Here is a 16,240-nt window from a genome sequence, read left to right as displayed (position 1 = left end):
CCATTACTATTTTATGGACTTTGAACAATCTGAACACGGTTTGGGTCAGGCTATTGGACTGTGATAATAGAAGAAGAAAAGGATAAGGATTCCGATTGGCCCAGCAGGGAGATAAGTGTGCATTGATTTATTGGGAGTATTGGTTGACAAGTCAATGAAGCCGTTTGCGCACTGTGTGGTGGCAGCGAGAAGGGCGAACACAATGCTAGGAATGATTAAAAAGGAGATCACGAACAGATTGGAAAAGGTTATCATGCCGCTGTACCGGGCCATGGTGCGCCCTCACCTGGAGTACTGTGTCCAGCACTGGTCGCCGTACATGAAGAAGGACACGGTACTACTCGAAAGGGACCAGAGAAGGGCAACTAAGATGGTTAAGGGGCTGGAGGAATTGCTGTACAGTGAGAGATTAGAGAAACTGGGCCTCTTCTCCCTCAAACAGAGGAGAAAGAGAGGGGACATGATTGAAACATTCAAGGTACTGAAGGGAATAGACTTAGTAGATAAGGACAGGTTGTTCATCCTCTCCAAGGTAGAGAGAACGAGAGGGCACTCTCTAAAGTTGAAAGGGGATAGATTCCGTACAAACGTAAGGAAGTTCTTCTTCACCCAGAGAGTGGTGGAAAACTGGAACGCTCTTCTGGAGGCTGTTATAGGGGGAAACACCCTTCAGGGATTCAATGTAAGGAAGTTCTTCTTCACCCAGAGAGTGGTGGAAAACTGGAACGCTCTTCTGGAGGCTGTTATAGGGGGAAAACACCCTTCAGGGATTCAATGTAAGGAAGTTCTTCTTCACCCAGAGAGTGGTGGAAAACTGGAACGCTCTTCTGGAGTCTGTCATAGGGGGAAACACCCTCCAGAGATTCAAGACAAAGATAGACAAGTTCCTGCTGAATCAGAACGAATGCAGGTAGGGCTGGTCTCGGTTAGGGCGCTGGTCTTTGACCTGGGGGACGCCGCGTGAGCGGACTGCTGGTCACGATGGACCACTGGTCTGACCCAGCAGCGGCTGTATCTTATGTTCTTGTTGACTTTGATGAATTCTGAAGGCCAATTGATGAATCATGTGAACTATAGAAATGAAACACAGCCTGTTTTTGCACATAATTACACTTTGCACTTTATGGTTATACTTTTTAATTGTAGTTACGGTATTTAATTATTCTAGGTACACAATGAAAGTATAGTTCAAAATTTTAGAATATAAATAATTTAATGAATAAAATGAGTAATGTTATAACACTCTGAGTACTGAATTTGATCAAATGAATGTTTGGAAGTTTGTTTGATCAGCCCAGTTTGTATTTTTGTGTTGAACTAAATTTGCGTCCTCTTCTCTCCCCCCCCCCGCCCACTCTTGACCTCCAGTCTCTCTGGCCTCAGACCCTGTGCCTTTTGCCTTTAGGGCTCATTATTTTCAGTGTGTAGTAGAAGATGAGGGAGAACATTGCTCTTTACTGGAGGCTTGCGTTGTGTTGATCGTTAAATCTGATAAAGATTCTGCATTAGTCACATATTATAGATCTGTTTCTCTTATTCCTAGACTAACATTTATGCCAAAATATTGGCCATCCAGCTGGGGAACTGTGGGCGACGTTCCTCGTCTTTGTAATGTTATGGCTAGCACATCAGCTCAGAGAGAACCTTTATAGGCTTATCTTGAAGACTTGGAAAAAGCAGTTGGTATGATAGAATGGGGCTCTTTGGAGGAAATTAGCAGTGTCACAACACAAGGCCTATTCGATGTTCTTTTATTATCCCTAGCTTTGAAGCTTATTTTTCAGAAACGGGAAAATAACTCCTTTGCTAAATAGTGGGATTTAGTATGTGTTACCTAAAGGTATGGAAAACTAGCTACAGAACATCACTCAGAGGAGGGAGATTTGGTGGTGACACCAGGAAGTATTTCTTTACAGAAAGGGTGGTGGATCACTGGAACAAACTACCGGTGCAGGTGATCAAGGCCACTAGCGTGCTCGACTTTAAGAATAAATGGGATCTCTACGTGGGTCGAGCAGCACTCTGACTTAATGGGGTGGGTCAGTAGAGTGGGCAGACTTGATGGGCTGTAGCCCTTTTCTGCCGTCATCTTTCTATGTTTCTATGTTTCTCGTACTTGGGCAAGAAAATGGGAACTTCTTAAACATTAACAAATTCTATAAATGGGGTTCAAAATGGCATACTTAAATTTGGATGTACGCACAAGTTGAGCATACAGTTTGATTGAATAACGAACCAATGAACACCAATAATTGGGATCTAAGAATCAATTATTGGTGCCAGTTGACAACAATTTGCAGTTGTGAATGCGTCTTCCTATAAAGATGCACGTAGTATTATAGAATTCAGGGAATCTGAGCGTAATTTACACACGCGGATCCCGGTGTTATGTACATAGCGTTACCAGGCGTCCAGGAAAACCTGGCCATGTCCTCTTTATAGAGGACTGAGTTTCAGAATTTGAGCAGACAAGGACAGAGCTTGCAGGAATGGGGCAGTGACAGGGACAGAACTCGCGGGGACGGGACAGCAGTGGTATAGCGAGGTAGTACCCCCCGTCTTTTTCTTTGCCCCCCTCCTGCTATGCATGCGCCGCTTCTCTTCCCCCATACCTCTGTAGCGTTCCTGGTGCGAGCAGCAAACCCTAAGTTGCTGTCGCGCCAGCTCTTCCTCTGACGTCACTTCCTAGGTGCAGGTCCAGGAAGTGACATCAGAGGAAGAGCTGATGATAGTTTGACAGCAGGTTGGGGGTTGCTGCTTGTGCCAGGAGCATTACAGAGATACGGGGGAAGGGAAAGTGCGCACTTGTGGAGGTGGGGGGTGGGGACGGATGCCTGCACTCGGGATGGACCATCCCCCCTTTACTAAGCCTCTGCAGGACAGGGGGGGGGTTGGGGTTGGGGACAAATTTGTCCCTGTATCATTCTCTAGCTGGCACATATGCCTGGAAATGTCATTGTTGTGCATGCATTATTCTATACGTTGGTGCTTAGATGCGATGGTGCATGCTTTGAAGGTGGGCGGAGTCTGGGGGAGCATTAATAGGAGTTTATTCTAGAATACTATACTTTAAACACATTTTTTAAAATAATCTAGGTGTGAGCATTTACACAAGCCTGGTATAAGTGATTGCACTCTGCTACTTAGTATTCTGTAAAGGAAAACAGGCTCCAGTGGTGTAACGAGGGTGAGAGGCAGCCGGGTCAGGGGCGCCCTTCGCCCACCCCCTCCTGCCCTGCGCCCCTTCCCTCCTATCTCTTTGATGTTTCTGGCACCAGCAGTACCCTCGACCTGCCGCTCGCGCCAGCGTCGGCTCTTTTTCTGATGTCACTTGCTAGGCCCGGGGCCAGGAAGTGATGTCAGAGGAAGAACTGACGCTGGCGCGAGCTGCAGGTCGGGGTTGCTGCTTGCCCAGCGAACGTTAAAGAGGTACGAGGGAAGGGCCACATGCAGGGGGGGGGGGGTTGGAGAGGAGTATGGGCGCCCAGGGCGGATCGCCCCCCTTCCTACGCCACTGTTGGCACCTAAAAATGGGTACCCTCTATCGAAGTGTCCTCTCACTCGTCTGGCCTGGAAGGTCTGTGGGCAATTACAGGGCTTTGCGGCCTCTTGTCAGCCTTAAGCAGTCTTTCTGGCGTCACCTAGACTCGGCATTTTCACCACCACGTCGGGTTTCTGACCACCTTTGCAATGTGTTCTAGTACTTGTAGCCTGCTTGCCTTTGAGTGGGAAAGCCATGACAACAAATTCTAGCACGTCTCGTGAATCTGCTGCATGTGATATGCCTGATATTAACAGCACTCGTTTACAAAAACTAGAAAGCTCTAAGTCTAATAGATGCTGGCACTGTCATCTTGAGGCGGGGACATTAGATCATCTTTTATTTTATGGTCCATTCATATTATTATTTTGCAAATCAATTTGGCCTCAAATAAATAGGATGTTGGATAATCCAGTAGCCTTGACTTATGATACTATTTTATTCGGCACGGCAATGAGAGCAAAGAGTCAAATTTCTTCAAATAATAACAAACTTTTATTTATATTGACTGGAGAAGCAGTTCAACAAATAACATATAATTGTAAAAATTATGATAGGTTAAATTATAACTTCTGGTGGAATTCCGTATGCCTTATATATAAAATGGGGCGTACATTAGCAACACAGAGAGGTTATTTTGATAAGTTTCAGAAGATCTGGGGACCATTAACGAATGATATCGTTTTCCATAATAAGTTATTTGTTAAGAGGGGATGTGAGTGGGTATTATTTTATTCATCTCATAATATATATGAATTTATCAATATATTTTGTTGTATTTGTATGCAATTTTTTAAGGGGAGGGAAGGGGGATGGGTGGGTTTACAATTTTAGTAATAATGTTATACATATGTATATTTCTCTGTAAACCGCTTAGAACTTAACGGATTTAGCGGTATATAAGAAATAAATAACATAACATAACATAACATATTATGTATTACATACTTTTTCAAATATTATAGTACATGACTATAGAATGATATGTTGTATTTACAGTGATGCATGAAGGAATATCAAGTGTGTATTTTATGAGATTGTTTAGCTTTATATGATACACTTGTTGTATTATGAAAAATAAATAAAAAATTAAAAAAAAACAAAAACAAAACGGTGGGAGGGACGTCGGAGAGTGGCCCCAGAAGACGAAGAGAGACTTTAAGTCGGACGTCTTCATGCATCTCGCCCTTGGAGGTCACACTGACATTTGCTTCGTTAGTCTGTGCAAATGATTATCTCCCGGCCTGAAAAGCCCAACATTACTGTATAAATTGCATGCATGAAAAGCTGTGCCTGTTGGAATCCCCCCCCCCCCCAATGCTCATAGGAAAAAGTTTTGGAGGCGACTGACATTTTGTTTTCATTTTCTTTCTCCCCTTCCTCTCACCCTGCTCCTCTTCGCTGATGTCCTGATAACGCAGCCTAATCTGTAACCATGACGACAGAGACGGGCGCCGATTCTGAGCTAAGGAATGCCCAGGAGGAACCGCCGCCGCAGCAGTTAGCCGCAACAGCGGCACCGGTGACACCGACAACCCCTGTGCCGTCTGCAAACAGTCTGGAAGCCAACGCAGACGCTGGAAAATTAGAACAGGTCAGTAGCAGCTGGGCGAGGCTGGGAGACTGTGGCACGACTGCAGTTAACGCAGGGCTGGCGTTTTCGGATGCACCGTAGAAATGACAGCGCTATTAAAGAGAATTCTCATTTCTTATTACAGGGGGGTTCAGGAGTCACTTGGGTTTTCGGGATGTCTTTCAGTGCTTACATGTGCTTGAAGTTCACTCAGGCCCTGACGCTCACGTAAGACTCAGGGTTACTATATTTCCTCTCTCTAAAAAAAAATAGGACACCTGGCTCCGCCCTGTTCTGCCCCCTGCCCCCACACGCACCTCGTGTCTCATTCCCCGAGCTCGGGGCTGCATCTGGAGGGTCTCTGCGCATACGTGGACGTTGAATGCGTGTGACCATCTTGCACAGAGGCCCTCCAGAAGCGTTGAATGCTCTGTGACCATCGGAGCGGTGCAGATCATTCAGCGCGCCGGCCGGCATTAAAACCTCTTCCACGCTTTTGTAAAAATAAAAAAAGGTGGGGGGGGGGAGGTTAATTTGATATAAAAAAACATTTGCTCCGTTTACTGTGCCGGAGCTAAGAAAAAAGTTTGAAAGACACCGATCTATAACTTTTTTGAGTGTTTTTTTTGGGGGGGTGTTATAAAACTGCTCTGATATTATTCTGAATGGAGGCACATCAAGAAATTAAGCTAAACTTACCCACCCCCCCTTTTTACTAATCCGCAATGGCGGTGATTAGCGCAGGGAGCCGCGCTGAACTCTGTGAGTGTCGGGAGCATTCAGCGCGGCTCCCTGCGTTAATAACCGCTATCGTGGTTCGGCAAAAGGGAAGGTTAGTTAAGCAGATTTTCAGTGGCAGCTAAAAAAGATTTTGCAGCCAGAAGTAGATCGTTTGTTTTTAACAGGTTACAGTTCTGCAAAAATTCTCTGGCGCTGGTTTTATAGTAATTAATGTGATCAAGGCGGTTGTATTGAATTATTTTCATTGATTACCAATTTTCTTTTTAAAATGAAAAAAAAAAATGTCTACAGGGCTTTTTTGGGTTCATTTGATCTTTTTTTTTTTTTTAATTCTTTCTCGCTCTCATTTTTTTCTCTTTTGTTTTATGCTTTTCGTTCTTTTTCCCCACCCTTGTGGTTTGTTTATCCTGACATTAGAGTCTGTTACTTCTTTCTCCCCTTCCCAAATGCTTCTAGGGGGGTCTGGGTGTGTGGTCAGGGGGTTCGGGGGGTGCTTGCCTTCCAGCAGGGGGGCTTGGGATCCCTCCTGCTGGTCATCGCCGTGATTCGGGGGGGGGGGTACTTTGTGTCTGGCAGGAGAAATTGGGCATCTCTCCTGCCGCGATTATTCCTGGTGTATGTGTGTGGGGGGGGAGGGGTGACAGGTTGCCTGGGCTGCTGAGCTGATCACGACAGCCGCGATCAGCTCAGAGGTCCCTGTTCAGAACTTATACCTGTTTTGACTTGGTCTAAGTCAAAACATACAAGTTCCGTCTGGCAACCTGTCAAACCTTTTTTGGTTATGGCTGCCAGACGACTAAGTCTAGGTCGGCTCACCTCCCGCCCTATCCCCTCCTCCAAAAACGCCCCTTTTCGCTCTAGGCGTACAGAGGCAGGGTAAAGGCCTAAGCTGGTTTTAGATACGTCTAAAACCAGCTTTGATTATCGGTACTTGGATGATCTGTCTTTTTGATTGTTCAAGTACCGACTTAGGCCACTTTCTGTATGTTTTTTTTTTTTAATTATGAGTCCCATAGTGTACAGCTTATTTAGCTGCAATAATAAACCTAATATTACATGTGTGTATACATATAAGTAGGATGATGGATTATGGCTTAATCATGCCGGTATTAATAACTCTGTAACACCACCACAGAGCTCTGTGTATTTCAGTATAGAGCCCAAGGCATTGTAACACCTCACAACTCCTTATGGTAACTAGAGAATGACACGGGGACAAATTTGTCCTCGTCCTGCCCCCATGAGTTTTGTCGCTGTCCCTGCCCCATTCCTGTAAGCTCTGCCCCAACCGCAAAAGCCTCAAACACTTACGGTTTTAAAGTGTTTGAGGCTTGTGCAGATGAGAACGGAGCTTAGGCATTGGTGGAATGAGGCATTATGACATCACAATCTGAGCTCTAGAATGTTGCTACTTATGATTTTAAAGTGTTTGAGGCTTGTGCAGATGAGGACGGAGCTTAGGCATTGGTGGAATGAGGCATTATGACATCACAATCTGAGCTCTAGAATGTTGCTACTTATGATTTTAAAGTGTTTGAGGCTTGTGCAGATGAGGACGGAGCTTGCAAGGATGGGGCAGGGACGAGAAAAGAACTCATGGGATGGGAAAATGAGTTCCTGTGGGGACGGGGGAAAATTACTCTAGTTCAGAAATCAGCATCGTATTGTCGTTTGCTATCCTGGAGCCCTGAGAATATTTCCCTTTTCACTGTTTAAGCTGTTCTCAGCCGTTCAATTCATTTAGTTCCAAGTTATAATTCTGCTGAGTTTTCCACAGTACATGTGCATAGAAAAATAAAAATCATTCAATTAAGTGAGAAGTGGCAAAGGTAGTCTTTCTGCTTGCCTTTAAAACTGACAGGCTGAGAAGAGATGGGGTGAAGGATATCCAGGAGCAGGGTAGAAAGTCTCGGGAAAGACCACTTGAGGGACAGCGAGGGCTCCAATCACTCAGGCTAAGAGGAAAAGCAAAAAAAAACGCTTGATTCGTAGGCTGCGGTCTCATAGACGCAGAACTGGGGAAAACAGTGTACGAATCGGGCACAAAGTCTGCCTTTTGAACCAAGATTTTGGGACTTGTGCAACCAGGTGTGCAAAGTCTGCGTTGGCTCAGGGATGCGACAGCGTGCTGTGAGGCCAGTAGAGTGGAGCCTGCCGCTGGAGCCGTGTCCTGTTTCTTAAAATGGCCATCAGCCAGGATGAACAGCTGAAGCAGAGGTGCAAATCAGCACAGAAAAGATGGCTGGTAGTGGAGCTGACCAGACATTTTTGACCTTTACAGCTGCTCCTTGAAGTTGTGGTTTTTTTTTTTACCACTCTCCTCATTTAATCATGGTCTCCTTTTTGAAAGTTAAATGTTAATGTAGGATTTCCTGTGCATACAAAGCCCAGATATTATATCAGATCTGATCATGTAATGATCGCTTATCAAATGACCCTAGCACTATTACCTCCTGTATTGGACCATGCGCTCCACTAACGACTATGTTTAGAATTGGTCCCAGGCTTGTTGGCTCCTGAACCAGCTGCTCCATAGAGCAGGCCTTGATTCCGTGTAGAAACATTTCCTCCCTTGCGTGCCTGATGTTAAATTAACCCAGTCAAAATCAGGGTAGTTGAACGTTACCCAGTTTCTTAGCTTCCCTAATTTCTGATAATATTTCAGCATCTATCTGTTTATGCTGTTCAGGTGGATGATAGTATATTCCTATCACTGTCCTTTTCCCCTTTTTCTATGGAATTTCTAGCCATAGGGATTCCAAAGTATGGTTCCTGTAGAAGTTTTTGTCTAGTCGATTCAAGGCCCTCCTTAATGTATATTTATTGTGAATATCCTGAAAACCTGACCTGCCTGTGGCTCTCGAGGACCAGAATTGCCTACCTGTGGTCTAGAAAGTCAGTTTCGAAAATGCCTACTTAGATGTTTTGACTAGTAAGACATCCAAATGCCGTCTTATGCCGTATTTTGGATGTGTATGTTTTTTGAAAATGAGCCCCTTGGTCTACTATGGTTTTTCCTGCAATCTCGCTGTCGGGATGCCCTGGCTTTCCTGTTTTGGTGATATCTTTTAAAGATACTTGAGTAAAATTGCTTCTTCAGTAAAATGGCTTGGAATATTGCTCTTCCCATGACCTTGAGTTTGACCTTGAGTTTCAGGGACACTTTTAATTTCTAGTTGATTGCTCTCTAGATCATACATCTTCTAATAAAGAAAATAATGTTGATAGTACAGTGTAAAGGCTAATGGAGCACTTTTTATAAAGGAACGTTGTACTGGGACTAGATTCAGGACTGTACCTTAATCACACAATAATGAGGGAACCAAGAATGACCCCAGGTTGAGTGCCTTTCACAAAGAAGCTTTTCTTCCAGGGAGATGAATTCTATCTTTCATTCAAGCATCTCTTTTTCTTTGGGCTATATTATTTTTAATGAGGATGGGGGAGAGAGGGAGGAACAGCTATTTAGCAGTGCAGATGAGGAAAGAGCTTGCAGGAATGGGACAGGGACAGAGCACTTGGAGACAGAGAGGTCCCTGTGCCATTCTCTAATCTGGACTGAGCAGAGCAACTAATGTCCATTCATACACTCTAAGCATACTTATATACTTCCCATCCCAAATCCTCCTACCCTCTCCTCCTCATTGCTGTCCTTATCCCTCTTTCCCAGACCCTCCATCTCTTCCTTGGTCTCCAAAGCCGCTCTCCTCCCCCCCCCCCACTTCCAGTTCCCTTTTTTCTAACCTTCTGTCTCTTCTTTTCATTCCCCATCACTAATTCTTCCTCCCTCCTCTCCCTTATCCTTGAAATCTGCTCCTTTCCCTCACCTCCAAGACCCTATTCTCATGCCATTCCCCCTTCACGCTTTCTGTCCCTGTGCTCTTGATCACCTTCCATTTCTTGCAAAAGTCACAGATTATTATTTTATTTTTTGGCCTATACAATGAATATGCAAATATATTGCAGAATTAAAGAAAACTTGAGGCAGAATTTTTTTTTTAGCTCTCACTGTAGAATCTGTTAATTAACTCAGCGGCATGATTAATTACTGATATACCTAGAATGGCTCACATCTCGCCAGTCCTGAAACAACTCCACCGGTTGCCAATTAAACACAGAGTACAGTACAAAGTTATGACCCTGATCCATCAGGTTTCATACAGATCGGCACCTGCGTGGTTTGGCGCCCTGTGGGAGATCTATAGACCTGGTAGAATGCTGAGATCAGGGAGAGCTATGAGATTAGTTGCGATTAAGGAAAAAAGATCCACTGATCTACTGGAAGTGGGGGGGGGGGGGGGGGGGGGGAGAGCTGCTTTGGAGACCAAGGAAGAGATGGAGGGGACGGAGCATGCAGGCTATCTCTGATCAGTGGATCTTTTGTGGCTTTTACGCCAGTGACCCAGGAGGAGGGCGTTGTTATAACGATCCTTGTGGGGATGTTGTGAGTACAGAGTTCTTTGGCTGGACAGACTCCTCCACCTTGCCTTTCGCTTTGCCCACCTCAGGGTGGGCAGACTTGATGGGCTATAGCCCTTTTCTGCTGTCATCTTCTATGTTTCTATGTTTAATAGGTTTTATGGCAAATTTGATATGTGTTTGCTGTTGGAAACTGCTTAGATATTAAACGGTGTATACATTTTAAAAATAAATAACTAAATATCCCTGAATTGCTGTGAAAACATTGCTCACCAGATGAGGTTAGACGTGTTCCTTCTGTTTTCAGGGGATGGAAACAGAGGACAGAGACTACGGGGACACGGATGGTATGTCTGAGAGGACGACCCCCAGCAGGACTCAGCGATCTCCCCAGAAAAGCTCAAAGAAGGCCAAGAACGCTATCTGCAGAGTGACCCTCCTCGATGCTTCAGACTATGAGTGTGAAATTGAGGTTGGAATTAATATTTCACATTTGATCGCCCTCTTTCTCTCTTGCCCTCTCCATTCCTCAGCTGTGCACCAGCATCTCTCCCCTGGTGACCTGTCAAATACGTGCACGACAATTGCGCCTCGTCAATTGCATCCCAACAAGTGCATGTAGGACAATGGCGCCCCGTCAATCGCGCTCCATACAGCAAATACTATTTTGTCCTTTTTTTGGGGTGGGGGAACCCCACCCCACTACACTTAAAATATTCACTTGGTATCTGGTGTTAGGGTAAGGGATGTATCATGATTATGGGAACCCTAAACCTTACCCTAACACTAGTGTGATTGATGGGGCGCCATTATCCTGCGCGCACTTGTCGGTACGCGCCTTTGACTGGACGCAATTGTGGGGCTCGATTGTCGTGTGCTCGTTTGTCAGTGTACCCTCTTCCCCGGTCATTCTGAATATTTTCATCTATGTATTGGTGTAGTATGGGGGGGTAGCGGTCTGCACTAGGCGTTGTCTTGGTGAGGGCACGCAGGCCTCCTTCCTCCTCTCTGCCCCCCGCTCCTTCCCTGCCCCCCCCTCCGCCACACTGCTGCATGTGCACGGATTTTCCCTTTCCCCCATACCTCTGTAATGTTTCTAGCGTGAGCAGCAACCCCCAACCTGCTGTGGCGCCAGCGTTGGCTCTTCCTCTGATGTCACTTCCTGGACCCGTGCCTAGGAAGTGACATGAGAGGCAGAGCTGATGCTGGTGCGACGGCAGCTTGGGGGGTTGCTGCTTGCTCCAGGAACATTACAGAGGTACGGGGGGAAGGGAAGCGGCATGCACGTGGCAGGAGGGGATGGGGAAAGGAGCGTGTGGAGGTGGGGGGGAAGGGTGGAGAAGAGGGTGGGAGAGGGGCATCTCTGACCCTCACTACACCACTGCATCTGTGGCAAGGTTTGAACTATGCCAGCCTTAATAAGTGAGACAATAATGTAAATTTAGGGTGACGGGACAAAAGCGCACGAGACACCAGCGCGCCACGGGAAAACTTACTTTTAAAGAGCTCTGATGGGGGTGTGTGAGTGGGGAACTACCCCACTTTATTTCCTACTGTTCGTGCTGCCGTTGGGGGGTGGGCGTGGGGGGTGCAACCCCCCACATCATAGAGAAAACTGAACTTTTCCCTAAAAAATTCAGAAAAAGTTCAGTTTTCTCTATAATGGAGGGTTCCAACCCCCCAAACTCCCCCTCCAACGGCAGCACAAACAGTATGAAGTAAAGTGGTGGTGGGGGGGGGTTCCCCACTCACACGCCCCGTCGGAGCTCTTTAAAAGTAAGTTTTCCCACGGCGCGCCGGCGTCTTGCGCCAAATTGTTGGTGCTCGATTGTCGGTGCGCTGGTGTCTCGTGCGTGAATGACTATGAACCAAATTTAAGTTATGCTGGAGTGTTTATATGTAAAAGAACTAGTGAGAATATCTGCAAATTTGCCTGAGGGCGCTTTACTTAGGCTGAGAGCTTTCCCTTTAGGAACAGAAGAGCGGGACTTGGGTGGGATTGCATGTGATGATCTTAAGGTGGCAAAACAGGTTGAAAAGGTGACGGCGAAAGCTAGAAGGATGCTGGGTTGCATAGGGAGAGGTGTGGCCAGTAGGAAAAAGAAGGCATTGATGCCCCTGTATAAAACTGTGGTGACACCTCATTTAGAATATTGTGTATAATTCTGGAGGCCGCATCTTTCAAAAGATATAAAAAGGATGGAGTCGGTCCAGAGGAAGGCTACTAAAATGGTGCGTGGTCTTCATCATAAGGCGTATGGGGACAGACTTAAAGATCTCAATCTGTATACTTTGGAGGAAAGGTGGGAGAGGGGAGATATAAGAGAGACGTTTAAATACCTACGTGCCTCCAGAAGTACCTGCCAGCACCTCACGCCACTTCTGCCATCAGCCACGCCTGCAGTGGAATGAAGAACCGGTAGGGGCCTCTGGAGGCGTGATTCTGGTGCAGTTTTTTTTTTTTTAGGCGCTTGTAGGGGCCTTGAAATTTCTTTTACGTACCATTTTCAAAGGGGTTTGGGCTTAACTTAAGGCGCTGTTTAGAGAATATGGGCCTTACTTCTATTTCTGCCACCTACGTCCATAAACATACTTAAGTGCAAAACTGCTGATCACTTCAGTTCTATAATGACATTAATGTAGAGGCCGAAACCGAGTCTGTGGCCAAAATCTGCTACTTTATTTTGATTGGAACTAAAACTGAAACTGTGGACCCAATTCCTGCAACCACTGTAAGCCTGTTCCCCTGAGTCAGCCTTCCCTTCGAGAGAAAACCTGTTCCCTCCTCAGACTGGCTACTAACTCTGCTCTCTCAACCCCCCCCCACTCCCCCACCCATACACCCTCCCCAGGCCTACCTTTTAAATCTCCTTGTGGTCTAGTAGCCTTTGTGTGGCCTTTCTGTTTAGGGTTACCAGACATGCCCTATTTTTAGAGGATTGTCCAGGCTCACCGTATGGGCTTTCCAAAACCTGGCAGCTTGTCTGGGTTTTAGAAAGCCCCGATTGCATCTGGAGGGACTCTGAGCATGCTCTAGGCCAGTGGTCTCAAACTCAAACCCTTTGCAGGGCCACATTTTTGGATTTGAAGGTACTTGGAGGGCCTCAGAAAAAATAGTTAATGTCTTAGTAAAGAAATGACAATTTTGCATGAGGTAAAACTCTTTATAGTTTATAAATCTTTCCAAGTCTTGATAATAATATTGTAATTTATAGCTAATGAGACATGAACAAGGGCCTCAAAATAGTACCTGGTGGGCCGCATGTGGCCCCCGGGCTGCGAGTTTGAGACCACTGCTCTAGGCCCTCCAGATACAGCCAGAGCTCATTGGGGAAGAGAGGAGACTTTGTAGGGATGGGTCTGAAGGCAGAACGGGTCGGGGTCATGTGTCAGGCATTTTCTGGTCTAAAATATGGTAACCCTATATCTGTTCCAGCCCCCTCTGGCAGCATGGTGAAAATAACAACTGCGATTTCCTGCGGCAGTCTCATCGCCACCATTTTGGAATTGGAAATGGCTATGATTTCCTACAGCAGTCTTGTGGGGGCAGGTACAATTAGGGATGCTCCTGCCTCGAGAAGGCCACCAGGGCTTTTAAAGGCAGGGCCAAAGAGGGTCTACGGAGGAAGGGTGGAGAGAAGGTGAAGTTAGCAGGTGGCCCAGGCAGTGAATGGGTTTTCTGTTGGGGGGGGGGGGGACAGGCTGGCTTAGGGGAGGAGGCTTGCGTCCGCGGGGGAACGGAGCCACAGTTTCGGTTTCTGCTGAAAATGCACAGGCGTTTATGGTTGAGGTGTTTATGGTTGAAACATGAACCCAGATTTTGGATCAATTTCGATGCCGAGGTCGAAACAGAAACCACAATTTTGTCAGCTTCTAGTGCCCAGTTATAGAATTGTCTAAATCATTTTGGCACGACCTAAAATAACATAACAAAACATTTTGATTTACATTGTATTTCATCTTATATCCTGCAAATTATCTTTAAAGTTCAATGCAGATAACAAATAAGAATAACCAGAACAGAGTCTAGGACAGGGGTGTCAAAGTCCCTCCTCGAGGGCCGCAATCCGGTCGGGTTTTCAGGATTTCCCCAATGAATATGCACGAGATCTATTTGCATGCACTGCTTTCATTGTATGCTAATAGATCTCATTCATTGGGGAAATCCTGAAAACCCGACCGGATTGCGGCCCTCAAGGAGGGACTTTGACACCCCTGGTCTAGGAATTGCAGTTTGTATCATTCCCAATATATGTTAATTTAGGATTTTAACAAACATTCCCCCGTCTTTTTGACACAGTATATTTTTAAAATAAGACTTTCCTGAATAAGAAATTGGCTTTTGTTGCTGAGCTGGAGATGGTAGAGTATTCCAAATTAAGGCAGCTTGACAGGGTAAAGATGAATGTAACATTTTAAAGGATTTGACCTTCACAGTGAGAAAGCTTAACAACAGCTGGTTTTGAGAAACACTTAATGTTCAAGTGTCATTTCGGATTGGAGGGGACAGAAAACAATGCAACAAATTTCCCTGGGTTTTCCAAGTCCTTTGGAAATCACGGCACATCCCTAGTTACAATTTTGACTAGTATAGCCAGATCTTCATTACCAATGAGGACACTACAACAATGCCTGAAACAGGGAGAGTATTCAAGGGAGAAATAGAGGAAAGCCTCACTACAGTGAATGTGGATTTGGACAAGATATACTATCAGATTGACAAACTAAAAAGTGACAAATCCCCTGGACCAGATGGAATTCACCCGAGAGTGTTAAAGGAGCTTAGGGTTGAAATTGGAGAACTATTACAAACCCTAGCTAACATGTCAATTAGAACCGGGCAAATACCGGACGACTGGAAGATAGCGAATGTCATCCCAATCTTCAAAAAAGGGTCGAGAGGAGAACCGGGCAACTATAGACCTGTGAGTCTTACGTCGGTTCCTGGGAAGATGGTTGAAGCACTAATCAAGGATAGCATAGTGCAACACATGGAAAATCACGACCTGATGAGAGCCAGTCAACACGGCTTCAGGAAAGGGAAGTCATGTTTGACGAATTTACTTCAATTTTTTGAGAAGGTGAACAAACAAATCAATAGAGGAGACCCGGTGGATATAATATACTTGGACTTCCAGAAAGCGTTTGACAAGGTTCCACACGCAAGGCTTCTGAGGAAACTACAAAGCCATGGAATAGAAGGGGACATACTGAGATGGATAGGCAAATGGCTGGAGAACAGATTGCAGAGGGTGAGCATAAATGGGAAGTTCTCGGACTGGGAGAAGGTGACAAGCGGTGTGCCCCAGGGCTCGGTTCTTGGGCCCAGCTTATTCAATATCTTCATAAATGACCTGGAAGAGGAAACAACAAGTAATATAATCAAGTTTGCAGATGACACAAACTATGTTGGGCAGTTGGGTCACAAAAGGACAGCGAAGAACTCCAGAAAGATTTGAACCAGCTAGAAAAATGGGTGGAAAAGTGGCAGATGAAGTTTATTATAGAAAAATGCAAAGTGATGCACCTGGGCAGGAAAAACAAGGAACATGAATATAAAATGTTAGGTGCAACATTGGGCAAGAGCGAACAAGAAAGGGACCTGGGAGTACTGATAGACAGGACCCTGAAGCCGTCGGCTCAATGCGCAAAGAAAGCAAACAGGATGTTGGGCATGATAAAGAAGGGAATCATGAGTAGATCGGCGGATGTTATAATGCCGCTTTACAGAGCAATGGTCAGACCACACTTGGAATACTGTATCCAACACTGGTCTCCCTACCTAAGGAAGGATATAACCCTGCTGGAGAGGGTGCAGAGGCGAGCCACGAAGCTAGTAAAGGGTATGGAGAATTTGAGCTATGAAGAACGCCTCAGGAAACTGGGCTTGTTCACCCTGAGGAGGAGAAGACTGCGAGGGGATATGATAGAGACTTTTAAAATACTAAAAGGATTCGACAAAATAG

The 16,240-nt window shown here is 45.6% G+C and overlaps 1 protein-coding gene across 6 annotated transcripts in view; it reads left to right on the top strand.

Moving 5' to 3' along the window:
• Positions 1–16,240, top strand: part of EPB41L1 (erythrocyte membrane protein band 4.1 like 1) — a 190,735-nt gene that overhangs the window by 105,833 nt on the left and 68,662 nt on the right. For all 6 annotated transcript variants that reach the window (XM_033963136.1, XM_033963139.1, XM_033963137.1 and 3 more), the window contains exons 2-3: positions 4,963–5,135; positions 10,582–10,746. In XM_033963136.1, coding sequence (XP_033819027.1) covers positions 4,977–5,135; positions 10,582–10,746 — 324 coding nt within the window. In that variant the 5' untranslated portion in view covers positions 4,963–4,976. The remainder of the gene's footprint in view (positions 1–4,962; positions 5,136–10,581; positions 10,747–16,240) is intronic.

The sequence above is a fragment of the Geotrypetes seraphini genome, chromosome 11, assembly GCF_902459505.1.
Source record: "Geotrypetes seraphini chromosome 11, aGeoSer1.1, whole genome shotgun sequence".
Taxonomy (NCBI): domain Eukaryota; kingdom Metazoa; phylum Chordata; class Amphibia; order Gymnophiona; family Dermophiidae; genus Geotrypetes; species Geotrypetes seraphini.
This window is presented reverse-complemented; position numbering and strand designations above follow the sequence as displayed.